Source organism: Bos indicus, chromosome 18 (assembly GCF_029378745.1).
Source record: "Bos indicus isolate NIAB-ARS_2022 breed Sahiwal x Tharparkar chromosome 18, NIAB-ARS_B.indTharparkar_mat_pri_1.0, whole genome shotgun sequence".
Lineage (NCBI taxonomy): Eukaryota > Metazoa > Chordata > Mammalia > Artiodactyla > Bovidae > Bos > Bos indicus.
In genome coordinates, this window is record NC_091777.1 from 19,795,840 (window position 1) to 19,812,041 (window position 16,202).

The following is a 16,202-nucleotide window of genomic DNA, read 5'->3' on the forward strand; positions in this document are numbered from 1 at the left end:
GAACCATAGAACTGGGGATTCTTCTTTTATTTTTTAAATGTTTGATTGAAGTATAATTGCTTTACAGTGTTGTGTTGGTTTCTGCCATACAACGTGAATCAACTGTGTGTGTGTCCTAAGTCACTCAGTCATGTCTGACTCTTTGTGAGCCTATTGGCTGTAGCCCACCAGTCTCTTCTGTCCATGGGATTCTCCAGGCAAGATACTGGAGTGGGTTGACATGCCCTCCTCCAGGGGATCGTCCTATATAATCAGCTATATGTATACATATATCCCCTCCTTGAGTCTCCCTCCCACTCTTTCCACCACCACCCACCCCTCTCAGTCATCACAGAACATCAGGTTGAGCTCCCTGTATTATACATCAACTTCCGAACTGGGAATTCTTATTACATGGATATGTTATATTCCATATTACTAGATAATCCAGAATCTGTAAAAAATTTTAGTCAACTACCCACTATGTGTTACAAAGATAGACCTACAAACCCATGAATACTTTTATTTCCTCCCTAGACATCTGTTTTCTTTTAAAGTTAATACAACATTTGTATCCTTCTGCTCTTAGTTTTTTTGGGGAGGGGAGGGCAGTGATAAACAGAAATGTAAGGTGTGTGGTTTTGTACAATACCATCAATTTTGCTCTAATTCTTATATATGTGTTTCTCAGTGATGAGCTAATCACCCTCAGTTCAATTCAGTTCAGTCGCTCAGCCGTGTCTGACTCTGCGACCCCATGAATCACAGCACGCCAGGCCTCCCTGTCCATCACCAACTCCCGGAGTTGACTCAGACTCATATCCATCGAGTCAGTGATGCCATCCAGCCATCTCATCCTCTGTCGTCCCCTTCTCCTCCTGCCCCCAATCCCTCCCAGCATCAGAGTCTTTTCCAATGAGTCAACTCTTCACATGAGGTGGCCAAAGTATTGGAGTTTCAGCTTTAGCATCATTCCTTCCAAAGAAATCCCAGGGCTGATCTTCTTCAGAATGGACTGGTTGGATCTCCTTGCAGTCCAAGGGACTCTCAAGAGTCTTCTCCAACACCACAGTTCAAAAGCATCAATTCTTCAGCGCTTAGCTTTCTTCACAGTCCAACTCTCACATCCATACATGACCACTGGAAAAACCATAGCCTTGACTAGACGGATCTTTGTTGGCAAAGTAATGTCTTTGCTTTTCAATATGCTATCTAGGTTGGTCATAACTTTTCTTCCAAGGAGTAAGTGTCTTTTAATTTCATGGCTGCAGTCACCATCTGCAGTGATTTTGGAGCCCCCCAAAAATAAAGTCTGATACTGTTTCCACTGTTTCCCCATCTATTTCCCATGAAGTGATGGGACCAGATGCCATGATCTTCGTTTTCTGAATGTTGAGCTTTAAGCCAACATTTTCACTCTCCACTTTCACTTTCATCAAGAGGCTTTTTAGTTCTTCTTCACTTTCTGCCATAAAGGTGGTGTCATTTGCATATCTGAGGTTATTGATATTTCTCCCGGCAATCTTGATTCCAGCTTGTGCTTCTTCCGGCCCAGCGTTTCTCATGATGTACTCTGCATATAAGTTAAATAAGCAGGGTGAGAATATATAGCCTTGACGTATTCCTTTTCCTATTTGGAACCAGTCTGTTGTTCCATGTCCAGTTCTAACTGTTGCTTCCTGACCTGCATATAGGTTTCTCCAGAGGCAGGTCAGGTGGTCTGGTATTCCCATCTCTTTCAGAATTTTCCACAGTTACTGTGATCCACACAGTCAAAGGCTTTGGCATAGTCAATAAAGCAGAAATAGATGTTTTTCTGGAACTCTCTTGCTTTCTCCATGATCCAGCAGGTGTTGGCAATTTGATCTCTGGTTTCTCTGCCTTTTCTAAAACCAGCTTGAACATCTGGAAGTTCACGGTTCATGTATTGCTGAAGACTGGCTTGGAGAATTTTGAGCATTACTTTACTAGCGTGTGAGATGAGGGCAATTGTGTGGTAGTTTGAGCATTCTTTGGCATTGCCTTTCTTTGGGATTGGAATGAAAACTGACCTTTTCTAGTCCTGTGGCCACTGCTGAGTTTTCCAAATTTGCTGGCATATTGAGTGCAGCACTTTCACAGCATCATCTTTCAGGATTTGAAGTAGTTCAACAGGAATTCCATCACCTCCACTAGCTTTGTTTGTAGTGATGCTTCCTAAGGCCCACTTGACTTCACATTCCAGGATGTCTGGCTCTAGGTGAGTGATCACACCATCATGATTATCTTGGTTGTGAAGATCTTTTTTGTATAGTTCTTCTGTGTATTCCTGCCACCTCTTCTTAATATCTTCTGCTTCTGTTAGGTCCATACCATTTCTGTCCTTTATTGAGCCCATCTTTGCATGAAATGTTCCATTGGTATCTCTAATTTTCTTGAAGAGATCTCTAGTCTTTCCCATTCTGTTGTTTTCCTCTATTTCTTTGCATTGATGGCTGAGGAAGGCTTTCTTATCTCTTCTTGCCATTCTTTGGAACTCTGCATTCAGATGCTTATATCTTTCCTTTTCTTCTTTGCTTTTGGATGTGACTGGTGATAGAAGCAAGGTCCGATGCTGTAAAGAGCAGTACTGCATAGGAACCTGGAATGTCAGGTCCATGAATCAAGGCAAATTGGAAGTGGTCAAACAGGAGATAGCAAGAATGAACGTTGACATTCTAGGAATCAGCTAACTAAAATGGACTGGAATGGGTGGATTTAACTCAGATGACCATTATATCTACTACTGCGGGCACTGGAGTACCTTAGAAGAAATGGAGTAGCCATCATGGTCAACAAAAGAGTCCAAAATGCAGTACTTGGATGCAATCTCAAACGACAGAATGATCTCCGTTCGTTTCCAAGGCAAACCATTCAGTATCATAGTAAACCAAGTCTATGCCCCAACCAGTAACGCTGAAGAAGCTGAAATTGAACAGTTCTATGAAGACCTACAAGACCTTTTATAACTAACACCCAAAAAAGATGTCCTTTTCATTATAGGAGACTGGAATGCAAAAGTAGGAAGTCAAGAAACACCTGAAGTAACAGGCAAATTTGGCCTTGGAATACGGAATGAAGCAGGGCAAAGACTAATAGAGTTTTGCCAAGAAAATGCACTAGTCATAGCAAACACCCTCTTCCGACAACACAAGAGAAGACTCTACACATGAACATCACCAGATGGTCAACACCAAAATCAGATTAATCAATATATTCTTTGCAGCCAAAGATGGAGAAGCTCTATACAGTCAACAAAAACAAGACCAGGAGCTGACTGTGGCTCAGATTATGAACTCCTTATTGCCAAATTCAGACTTAAATTGAAGAAAGTAGGGAAAACCATTCAGGTATGACCTAAATCAAATCCCTTATGATTATACAGTGGAAGTGAGAAATAGATTTAAGGGACTAAATCTGATTGATAGAGTGCCTGATGAACTATGGTTGGAGATTCGTGTGACATTGTACAGGAGACAGAGATCAAGACCATCCCCGTGGAAAAGAAATGCAAAAAAGCAAAATGGCTGTCTGGGGAGGCCTTACAAATAGCTGTGTAAAGAAGAGAAGTGAAAAGCAAAGGAGCTAATCACCCTAGGATATTATTAGCCTTCTAGAACTTCAGTTATGAGGTGTGAGTGGTTGCCGCTCCCCTCCCCCTCTTGTTTTCTGTCCAAATATCACAAAGCTGTTGGTATTACATCCTCATTTTTGATTCCCATCTCATGTTTGCCTCTCTGTGCTCCCTCCAACCACCATCTCTCTCTATCACTATTAATATTTCTGAGTTTTGTAACTGCTCACCTCTACTACTTCTGTTTTCTTTGTTTCCAGTCTTATTTTTTCTGTTACCTGTTGATTCTTTTTAATGCTTTTTGACTTTCACAGAAAAATGCTGGCATTTTATTGTCATCAATAATAGATTAAAATATCGGTACAGCATAACCTTCAGATTTTTTGGTTATCTTTTTTTTTTTTTTTGTCATGGGTTCTCAAGAATTTCTGCTTTGTTACCACATAAGTTGTCTTTATTTCAGGGTTTAAGTTGCTTTGGGAAACTGAGGGTTTCTGAGGTTAGTGTCTGTATTAATATTTTTCCCTAAAAATCTTGAAATCTACTTATAAATCTAATTATAAATTGCCTGATTCTATGCCCAGAAATTCTGCTTAAAAGGGTAAGTAGTAAATTTAAAGATTATTGATTCTTTTGGTACAGTTAGTCTTGAATTTTCATGCATTCTAGTAAAATATTTAGAAGGGAAAATATGTAAGGGTAATACTGATATTTGCATACAGTGGGTCCTAACTGGGTGCTTGTTGAATAAACGAGTGACCATCTAAAGAGAACATTCTTGAGTGCAGAGAATAGCGAACAGTTGTTAGAGGACACCTGGGTTTTACACCTGGCTCTGCTTTTGACTTGCTGGGAAGGATGATCCTTTGCCCTGCAGGGCCTTCATTTTAGAAATTAAAAATTTCTAAAGGTCCAGAAGGTCTTTAGACCATCTGGAAGGTCTCTAAGGGTTTGTCCCATTCAGCCATGTATGAACTGACTTTCCTGTTAAAGGCATTAAATGCAGTTTACTGTTTTCTAGCTTTGGACAATAAAGTTGAACCAATGATATTAGCTTCTGGTTATTATTATTCACAAATGCTTTTTGATTGCAGATGTTATTGCATTATTTTTCTCCTAATCACTAAGGAAACTTTCAGTATGAAAACTAAATAATTTTTAAGTTCTTATGCACAAGTACATTTAATTATTTTATCTAAATGATTGTCTTTGTCCCTGTTGTTCTGACTGTCAGAGTTGCAGATTTCTATTCTCAATAGTTTTTGTGTTCTCAAATGCCCCTAGAACCACTTCAGTTTCTGATGCATTTCATAAGTAAATTATCTGGCTTTTTCTGCATATTTTTAGATCAGCAGGTCAAAAAGTACAAGATTGTTACTTCTATCAAATTTTTATGGAAAAAAATGAGAAAGTTGGAGTTCCTACAATTCAGCAATTATTAGAATGTTCTTTTATCAACAGTAACCTGAAATTTGCTGAGGTACGTGATAATTACTGTATTTTATATTCAAGTCCTTAGGCTTCTTAAGAAAACTATAACTTCAATAACTATTAATTTTAACCCACTGAGAACAGTTATAAACACAAACTGTTAACACAAATTTAAAAATTATGCCATGCTTCAGCTTTGTCCTTGTAGGAAATACTTTAAATTGAACTTAGTAGAAAATACTAAGATTGAACTTTTTAGATTTTTGGTGCCAAAAAAATATCAATCTGATTTGTAACTTGAAAACATTTAAGTAGCTTAGAGGAAAAAAGATTGTGAAGGTTTCTGTTGTCATTTCATCCAATTTCACATTTTATCCAATTTAATAGTTTGCTCAAGCATATCATCCAAAGGAATGTTTACTTTTCCTCCTTCAATGAAAGACAAAACTCACTTATTGTAAATGAACAAGTGATATAGTTTACTTTTCTTTTACTGAGTATCTTCATGATCTTAGTAGCACGGGCTGTGGCTCATTTTCATTGTATCTATTTTTAAAGAGATGTTCTGATAAAACCTTAATAGCTACCATTATTTATTGGTAATGAAATAAATTGGTAATTGAAATATAAGGAATAGTGTCCTTCAGTGATGAATTTCTTAATTATACTTGCAAAAACAATTTTTCTGAAACCTTTTGAAAAATATAAACTCAAAGTGGAATGTTACTCTGTACAGTCATCATATTCTTTGAGATCCCAGGTGGTTGAACTGCCTGACCTGTGTGTCCATGTGTCCATACATCTTGGACTACTTGAGGCTTGTGGCTCTTTGGTGCTCTGCCTTCATACTCTGTGTTCACATGCAGATCCCATTATACAGGCCATCCATGTTATAGTGGAACCACTGCTTGGTTTGACAACCATGACTATTTTGGGGCAATTTCAGGGAAATTTTTCAGTGTTCTGATTCTAAAATTATGTATCTTTTTTTTTTAAGGCACCATCATGTCTGATTATTCAGATGCCTCGATTTGGAAAAGACTTTAAACTCTTTAAAAAAATTTTTCCTTCTCTGGAACTAAATATAACAGATTTACTTGAAGACAGTAAGTATAAGATTTTTTAGTTTGTTTTTCAGCAATAGTCTATCAGGTCATTCACATTAATTGTGAATAAGAGTCTAACAGGATACAAGTTTTCTTAAAGACAATTTGCTGTCTGAAGAGCTTGGAAATATTACACTAGAAATTTGTTCTGAAAAAATCAGACATGTAAATCAAGATTTCATATGCAAATAGGTTTATGAATAAGAAATTAGAAGCACTCTATATGTTAACTAGAGGAGAGTAGTTAAGTGAATTGCAGTGTATCTGTACAGCATAAGTACTGCTATTCAAATTCATGTTTTTGAAGACCAGTGTTATATGAAAGTGGTCATGATGTAATGTTAAGTGAAAAGGTATGTTGATATTGTCTACAAGAGGAGCTACGCGCACACACACACACACACACACACACACTGAGTTATGTTAAGTATGCAGATATAAAGTTATAAGAGAAATTACAAGAATGGTTATCTCCTGCTAACTGAAATTGTAGATGCTTTCAGTTTTCTTCTGTATGTTCTCTTGTATCTTAGCACATTCATCAGTAGAAGTTTTATAATCAGGAGGAACACTCTGAGTGTATTATTTTTTTAAAGTCATTTGGTCAGAGAAAATGTCTTTAAAAATATTCTGAATCCAAGGAAATCCAATTTAAACTTTATGAGGGGTGGGGAGGGATAGACTTTATTGAGTCCATGAGCATTATCCTTTTTAAAACTTAATTTTTCTTTTTAATCTTTTAAAATAAAAGAATGCATTGTAAAAGACCCTTTACCTCCCCCACACCCCACCCTTTTCAGCCCCCAGGCAGTGCCGGATATGTGGAGGGCTTGCAATGTATGAGTGTAGAGAATGCTATGATGACCCTGACATCTCAGCTGGCAAAATCAAGCAGTTTTGTAAAACCTGCAATGCTCAAGTAAGTTTGACTTCACTTAATGGATATTCTCTTAATAAATAGTAAATCATTTGTAGTTGAACCAGATTTCAGGTTTTAAAAAGTTTTCAAAATCATGATTAACTTAAAAAATTCATAATTAAGGGATATGCTTCTTCTGTTTATTTGATGGATTTCCATGGGGTACTCAGTTACTATTTATAGGGACATATTCCATTAGAGTAAGTGGAGTCCATTCCCTTCAAACATTGAGTTTGGTTCCTTAATGGCTTTTTCTTTTATGTTCTGTTATAGGTCCACCTTCATCCTAAGAGGCTGAATCATAAATACAACCCAGTGTCACTTCCCAAAGATCTGCCTGACTGGGACTGGAGACACGGCTGCATCCCCTGCCAGAAGATGGAGTTATTTGCTGTCCTCTGCATAGAAACAAGCCACTATGTCGCTTTTGTGAAGTATGGGAAAGACGACTCTGCCTGGCTCTTCTTCGACAGCATGGCTGATCGGGATGGTACTTTACAGACCTTTCTTCCACATGTGGCTATAGTTGAGTTTGTAGTGGGATAGTTGTAGTGGGCTAGCCTGGTCTGAGTAACAAAACAGTGTTGGGAAAAGCTGTTCAGGATTATCTTGGTGATGCTTTAACAACCTTGCTATGAAACTAAGGAATAGTATTGTTGTGATAGTTTGACATGCATAGAGTCTTTAAAAAAAAAAAAAAAAAGGAATCAGATTTTTTTCCTTTAAGGCTGAGAGTTTTTATTTCTACTTTGTTGTCCTTGACTTTTGAGCTCCTCTCATTTTCTGTACTGTAGTCATCATTTCTTAAGTACTTCTGTGCCAAGCTTTCTGGGAGGGACTTTAGGTCATTTACCTAAATCCCTGCAAAATGGGAGTGGTTCCTATTTTTGTCTTACTAAAGCTGAGATTTAAGGTGCCTAAGGTCTCAGAGCTTGTATTTAATTCAGTCTTTCTAAATTCAGTGCTTATGTTCTTTTATATACTAAACCATGTGTCTTCTAAATGACAAAGCTAAGAATAGAAGTAAATGTCTTCTTTGGAAAAATATCTTATTCTATGTATAATGTCTTTCTTCCTGAACTGGGGAATATACTGCACCTTCTAGGCTGCTTTCTAGGATGTTTAGTCATTATTTAACAAATACCTAATGAGTGCATGTGAAGTGCCCAGGGCTCTAGTAGGTTTCAAAAATGAAGCAGTTGTCGAAACGGCTGTACTCCTGCCTGTATAGAGTTTACAGATTAGGATCAGCCCTAGGCACAGTTGTGGGAATATGACTTCCATATCCCTCCAGTTCCTCCATACCCCGTTTTTCCTTGAGCCACTCTCTCACACTCCAGGACCCAAGTCTTCTGGTGTGGTCCCCTAGTGACCTAGGACACCCCCTTGTGGCAGACTCTTGATCAGATGCCCAAGGTCTGCCTCATGGGTTCTCAACATTTTCTTAGTATTCAGACATTTGATATAGCACAGCTCCATCTGTAAATATGTCCCTAGCCCAGTTAAAATTTGCATATAAGCATGAAATTCAAAAGCACAGGGGTTCCAGATATTTTTAGAAAAGCCATGGGGAGGCTAAAGCAGAAGAACCTTTCCTGGGGTCCCTAAGACCATGCCTTATATCTTCATGCTGTCTAATGAAATGTAAAACAGAACCTTGTTAGAGTTACACAAATATGTTTTTTAAACTTAGGGGAATAAAATAGTATTCATTTTACTAGATCTACTTTAAGCTACTAGATCTGCTCTAAACTGGCCAGGCTTATGGTAAAGCAAACAGGGGTGCTTGTGTCCAGGAAGGGGTTTGGGAATGTGAAGAGTTGAACGTGTGTGCACACGTGTAGGTGACACTATTCCTTGACTGAATGCACCGAGAAACCTGGGAAGTAGATTTTGGACTTTGCTCAGGATATATATCTTTTGACCAATTATATTCACTGTTGGTCCCAGAATCCTTTCAGAAACCAAGAAGTGAGACTGTCAAGAGTTAAACAGAGGACTTCTAGAAATCAGAAGTAAAATGAGGTCTTTCTGATCCTGGAAATTAATGTTAACTAAATTACGGAATTGTAAAGTTACTTTGGTGGGGCAGGGCAGCAAAAGTGTTTATAACTTCACTGCCCTCAATACGCCTCTTTCTCTTCTCCATAGGTGGTCAGAATGGCTTCAACATTCCTCAAGTTACCCCATGCCCAGAAGTAGGAGAGTACTTGAAAATGTCTCTCGATGATCTGCATTCCTTGGACTCCAGAAGAATCCAAGGCTGTGCACGAAGACTTCTCTGTGATGCATACATGTGCATGTACCAGAGTCCAACCATGAGTCTATACAAATAAACAGGATCATCTGGACGGGTGCAGAAATCAAACACACAGTTTTCGTGTTGCATCTCACTTGAGCTGGCAGTTCTGTTCAGCGTCCATTGCCGGCAATGGATGTCTTTGTGGTGATGATCCTTCAACGCAGGATTCCTGCGTTTAAAAACAAATTGCTTTTGTGTTACTAAAGTATTTAATAAGCATTTTGCACTCTAGAGAGTATGTTTGTGTTGGTTTTTTAAGAAGTCTAAATGAAGTTATTAATACCTGAAGCTTTAAGTTAAGTGCATTGATCATAAGATATTTTTGGAAGCATAAAATTTTAATTGTGACAGTTTAAAACCTCTTTTAGTCCATTGAGAATGTAAATAAATGTGTCTTCTTTATGGACCAAGGTTATGAAATCATTTTTCCTTTGTAGCTAATTGTTGCCTTGAGGAGGATATACTTTGGTTTTATTGAGTCTATTTTCAATCCAGTGATTAAAGTTGTTTTGAGTTTGATTTGTTAATTCTTCCCTTTCTAGTGCCGATTCCTGCATGTCTGCAATCTGAGTTTCTGTGTTTCTGTGGTAGTGGTCACAAAAGTATTTAAATTTCCTCAATGGTGTTTTCTATTTGTTCTGGTTTTAAGATAAATGAGTGATTTTTGTCATGAAATGTCCATTTTTGATGTAGTTTTCCTGGGGGATTCACATATACAGCAATTGAAGCTCTCCATTCATAGTAGTAACTGTCAGCTAACAGCTTTCTTTTCTTTTTTAAAGACTCTCTTATGCAGTGGGGCACAATCAATTTTATTAAAGAGTTGGGGTGATAAATATATTCCTATACAAATATAAGGTTAATAGGAAAATGAATTGGTCATATAGAATCACTCATTGAAATTTCCCTGAAGAGATGTATTGGCTGTCTCAACCTCTACTATCTTAGATAAGACTGTCTAGAACTTAGATCAGTTCCTGCATTAAGTTCAGTCTGATATCCCTTGAGATAATGACAGTTACGAACCAGATATTTTATTGAACTGTTAGTAGCAGCTTTGCCTTCCTCCTGATTCAATAAGTAGAAAATGGATGTTTTCCTAGCTAATACCTGTAGTGTGTGTCTGTTGTAGACTAGCAGCATAGGTTGTCCGTGTCAGTGCTGTGGGACGTGTTGCGTGGCGATGGTGTCTCTGTGGAATGACTTCCTAACTGCATGGAAAGGCAGAGGTTGTCATTGTGTGTCTAGCATATAACTTCATAAAATACTGAATGTCCAAAAGAAGGGAAAGAATCTTTGCAAACCCTGCAATTTTTTCTTTTTAAAGTCGCATTTACCCTTTGGTTTTGTCACTCCATTTTCCTGGTATTTATTAGCTAGGATTCATTATTATGAATCATAATCTACAGAAAATTTTGTCATAATTTTTTCATTTTTGAAATGAAAAAAGTACATAACTTTTGCATGAAGTTTTGCTCAGTACCTGGGTGACTGGTGATCTGGATACTAGGTCCAGAGAGATTGGGACCAGCCCCACCCCATCACCCTGGGGTTAATGAGGAGCCTGGGGAGCAAGATGCCTAAGGTTCCCTCTAGCCCCGACTTTCCACAAGTCCAGTCACCCCTTAATCAGTACGTGTTGGATGAATACATGGATGTAGGAGCTTATCAATGTGATTTTAAAAGGCTCTCTAGAGAAATGATTAGGACTCTATATCTAGGTAAGATTGGATTTAACAGTTAAAAAAGAGAAGACCGTTCCTTTCCTGTAAAAATTAAAACACAAGTTGAAGGTTAGTCCTGCTCAGCTCCTCGTGGCAGAAGATTTGAAGAGGACTTGTGGGGTTGTATGTTTATTTCCCCATGGGTAGGGTGTGGAGGCGCTTTCTAGTGGGAGGGACCTCTTCCATAAACCATTTCTAGGACAGTTTCTTCAAGAAGAGCTTCCTGTTCTTTTAATATTAGCTGGGGAGGGAGCACCCACTAAAGGGATGCAGGGCCCACTAGATGGTTCCTCTAGCGGTAAGGGTCTTCCAGGCCCTGGTGTCCCCTCTCCAGCACCGCCCCACCCATCAGCAGTCCTTTCTTGTTGCTGCTCCCGCAGAGCCCTGTGTCAGGTGGGCACAGGCAGGCTGGGCTGTGTGGCACCAGTGACCCCTGTGCCTGTTGACTTACTTAATTTCTAGCCTTAAATTTTCTTTCATATTTTTCTATTGGTCTTTTAAATGGTTCTGTTATCTTTTCTTCTATATCATATGTACAATCAAGATGGCAATATAGTAAAATCATCTTATTTATAAGACAAGTCATGTTCCCCCACCTCCATTGAATACACACGTGTATGTTTGTGTGTGAAAATTTATATATATGGGGGGGGGCAACCATTTCATAATGTGTTCAGCCCGTTGCTATCAGCTTTACGAAGGAGTTTGACTCTACCCACAAAAGAATGTTTTGTAAAACTGGAAATACACGTTGCAAACCAAGAGAGATAGAAACAAAACTCAATAACATATAAAATTGTTACAGTTGCTAAGGATAATTTCCTTAGAAGCATTTAGGATTTTTGTAATTCATATTTGCCAAAAGTTGTAGGTAAATAGCTTCTTTCTATCCCATGGATTCACTTTTTTTTTTCTTTTCACCCAAGTCACATAATTCAGGAACAAGGGAAAGACGTAATTATCTTAAGGAACTTGCATTGTCATTCAAATTCCTGTTGTGTGAACATGGCACCTTCATAAATTCAGAGATGTTACTGTCGTCTTCTGATGGATCTCGATATCCAGCTAGATGACCTTGCATCTGTGTTGATGATTGTAGACAGAGATGTGAGAGAAGACAGAATTAGGCCTTAGCTGAGGGACTGCCTGCCAACAAGTATTTCTTAGACACTTGTTACCGAAGATTGTGTCAAAAGGAACATGAGACATAGCACCTGTCCTCGAGCAGCTTACCACCTACTTCTAACAACAGAATGTCTACTAGAGGCTTCTTAGCCTAAGTGTAAGGGCGCTGGGTTGGGGGGCTCTGGGAGGCAGTGAGATGTGACAGAAGTGGTAGACTAGGGGACAAGAGCTGGTCCCGCCCTTTCTCTGTTTCTTGTTTTATTAGTCTTGGGCAACGTCTTCACTTCTCTGGGCCTCAGTGTCTTCCTCTGTATAGCAAGGGGGTGGGACTATTGAATCTTACAGGAAAGAAAGACAAATTTCTGGGTCCTCGGCCATGCCTGCTGGATCTGACTTCACAAATGGTAGACCCCATTTCCTAGACCCGAAATGTCCATCCACCCCCAACCCCACCCCGCCACAGGTGACCCTGAAAGTGATCATCAACCAGATTTGAAAAACACTGAACTGAAAGATCTCGAAAATATCTTTTCTTTATGTGGTTGTGTGGTCATAGAATGTTATTGTGTCAATTACCCACATACATGTGGGTAATTGTATATTTGTCACATTGTTTCTCTGTTTTTACATGTGAATTCATATAAGAAATGCATTTTAGTATCTATGCCTCAGTCCACTGTTTCCTAGAGGTTTTAGCCATCTTAGGAACCCTCTTGAGACTGAAGAGGATGTTATTTACCTGGACATTTACCCTTCATTTAATTTCTGTAGGGGAAATTGAGGCTCTGGAAACCAAAGAAATGGAAAAATGAAATTGTTATGCAAAGTTAAAAAAAAGTAGACTAGCTGCTATTTTATGATGAAAATCTTAACCCTAATATGGGAAGATTTTTTGTCATAAAGTAAAATGTCCTTGTTCAAGTAGGGGGACTGTAGGTTCATAGTGAAGAATAAGACTGCCTTTTCTAGGGGGTTGGTGATGTTAACACACCCACAATTCTTCAATGAAAATAATACTTGAATTCCCCAAGGCAAGTGAGGGTGGAGAAGGAGGAGAGCATATTAAGATGGAAATATTCAGATGCATACTAAGATGCAAGAGAGAGAGGGTGGAGGATGGAAGGCCACCCTGACAGCAGGTGTGGTACCCGCTGGGGGCTGTAAAAGTGGGTTCTCCTCTACCTCCCAGGCTGTGTCACTGCTCAGAGACTGGGACTTCAGAGAGCCAGGCTTCTTTGCAGCAAGTCAGCATTGCATTGTCTAGTTTCCTTTCAGAAGCTTTATTGGAGGAAAAAGAGGGGGAAAAAAAGACTCTTCATCTTAGTCTAAATCCTCAAACAGCTGAAGGGTCTCTCTTGAGTTTGAAAGTGGTGGTAAAAAGCTAACCAGCGCATATGGCCAAGGATAATGAAAAGAGGGAAAAGAAAGACATTCCTTCTTCCTGCTCACAATAAATGTCAGTATTTGGAGCAGATCATTCAAGAAATACATTTGCTTTCCTGACTGTCTTGTCAGCGATGCCATTTTTGTTTACTGTATTTGAAAGTCTTCTTATAACACAGGTTGCGGGGAAAGGCCAGGTCCAGAGGCATCCTCCTTTGGAGCTCCACAGACTCAGATGTAATTCTCTTGCACTTTAAAGCCCTGTCCACTTCCACTTTTTATTTTTTCAGGAGATTGTGTGGGAGACTCAACTGTTCTTTTTATTTTAAAAAATGGCCTGTAGTACTCCAGAAAGTCTTAGTATCCTGTCATAAACATTCATTAAAAAAAAAAAAAAATCCCATTTGGAACTTCCCGGGGAAGTCATGGTGGTTAGGAAGTTGGTATAAAGGAGCACATTTTATATTGCATTTCCCATATTTGGTATCTTGTTCAACATTTTTTTTTTTTTTTTGGCCTGATGAACATTCTATATTTATGAAGACATTCTTTAAAAGTAAAACCACATAAAATATCCCTTTATTATCAGATTGCTCTGATTTAGCCTTAATTTTGTTAAATTTTTTAGAGATGATTGAAGTGCTGCTGTGGAAAGAAATGTACTATATACTATTTCTGTATCATTAAAATTAAATTTTTATGGTTGTTTTTCTTTGATTTCTTTGGGGAAGGGTTTTGGGTTATGGGAAGACTGGAATTGAGGAAGATTGCTTTAGGAAAATGCGGTACCAGGCACACCTGTGTCTTCATCAAATCTCTGTCATCATCATCTCTGTGCTTGTTTTAGAAAACATAGACTTTTCCTGGGACATGTGCCAGTGGTCTTTGGGTTCCCTCCTGGCATCATGATTTTGTGTAGTTTCTTGAAATAACTTGGCACCACAAAGCTCTGATCCTAATTAAAGCTCAGTTCTGCCAGTCTCTAATCCAACCAAGAGTTGTTCATCTCTTAAATTGGGCCAAAGCTGTTGACTATAGAATAGTGTGTCTTGATCCCTCACAGCTGCCAAGGAGACAATTAAAAACACTACTTTTCTGTATAATCCAGAGAAATGATTACATGATGCTATATTAGGTAACTGATAATAATAAGTTTTCTTCAGGAATTACTGCTTGTAGAGTTTCAGTCTCTTGTTATGCCAAGGTAGGAAAGCTAGAATGGTCCGAGCTGACAATATTTATATTAATACAGTACATTCAAGAACTTTCCTACTTAGAAACCCACAGCCAAATGACGTATTGGTGATAATGAAACTTGGCCATTTGAACATCACTCTGATTTTCCTTTGTTCAAACTCAAGGGTTGGCATGCTTTTTCATAGATCCTATCCTTTCTAATTGTCTGTGGGTGTGTCAGTGCAACAGTAATTGTTCATATACTTGTGCCCACCTGTGGATGTGGGCATTCAAGACCAGACCTTGTTGGAGGCGGGCTGACGGGCTGGCAGAGGAACATTGCCTCTCCAGGCCTCTTCTCCTGGGGCCTGGTCCCTGCTCCTTTCCTGACTCGCTGAGGCCAGTTGTCCCTCATCTTCCTGAGGAAGGGATACGTGGCCTACAGCAGCAGTTCTCGGTTCTGGCTGCACACTGGATTCATTCATGGATGGAGGCTTTTCAGATGCCTCAAGCATGTGCCCACCCAAGCCACTGGGATCTGCAGATGGTGCTCCCGAACCCAAGTTCCTGTGCCTGATGCACAGTGAGGCCAAACAAACCGAAACACAGGAGTTTGGAGCAGAAAAAAGTTCATTGCAGGGCCATGCAAGGAGAATGGGTGGCTTGTGCCCCCACAAAACCCCAAACTCCTGGAAGTGTTTCAGCAAAGCGGTTTTAAAAGCCATGTAAATGAGGGGCAGGTCACAGGGTGTGCGATCAGCTCATGCACAGTTCTCTGATTGGGTGACAGTGAGGTAACAGGGAGGATTACATCATCAGTCCTTAGGCACCAGAAGGTCTGGGGGCTATGTGCTCATGAGCATCAAGCAGTTAATTTTTTTCACTTGGCAGTGGTTTTAGCATCTGAAAAACTCAAAGTATGCATCAGATACTGTTATCTGGGTACTTCATAGAGGAGCTAAAGCAGAGGATATGGGGAGGGGGCTGTCCCAGGAAGTTTCCACAGGGTCCTATTCAGTGACACCACCACCAGGCACATGGTCTTTTTCACAGCTCCTTACATTAGTCCAACATAACACTGGTATCTGCAGCCACTTGTCAGGGCCAGTGGAGGTTTCTGAGGAAACATAACCCACTTGTCATTCTCTGATGAAACCTGTGCTCTGACAAAGGGGATTATGGATGTGGACAAGCTCCAAAGAGGAAGGAGGAAATCTGTTCCAAAGCTCCTAGACTGTTGAGGAAGAGCCTTGGGACTCTACGTGGGATGTATTCTGGAGGCCAGAGAAAGGATTCGGAAACAGGGTGAACCTCACTGTACCTGAAGAGGGCTTGAACGAAGATATCCTTCAAGAGGCATCAGGAAGATGCCGTTCTGCTCAGGAAGTATTCCAAGGTGTCTGTAAGTGTAAATGTCATAAAAAAGAAAACCCGCCAGTCTGACTAGGTAGGAGGCTGAGTTCTT

General features: G+C 39.4%; 1 protein-coding gene across 7 annotated transcripts in view; it reads left to right on the plus strand.

The window, feature by feature from the left end:
* The window catches only part of CYLD (CYLD lysine 63 deubiquitinase), a 68,588-nt gene extending 58,740 nt beyond the window's left edge, over window positions 1-9,848 (plus strand). For all 7 annotated transcript variants that reach the window (XM_070770554.1, XM_019978996.2, XM_019979001.2 and 4 more), the window contains 5 exons: window positions 4,919-5,051; window positions 6,000-6,108; window positions 6,909-7,027; window positions 7,301-7,517; window positions 9,179-9,848. In XM_070770554.1, the coding sequence (XP_070626655.1) occupies window positions 4,919-5,051; window positions 6,000-6,108; window positions 6,909-7,027; window positions 7,301-7,517; window positions 9,179-9,363 (763 nt within the window). In that variant the 3' untranslated portion in view covers window positions 9,364-9,848. The remainder of the gene's footprint in view (window positions 1-4,918; window positions 5,052-5,999; window positions 6,109-6,908; window positions 7,028-7,300; window positions 7,518-9,178) is intronic.
* The last annotated feature ends 6,354 nt before the right edge of the window (window positions 9,849-16,202 follow it).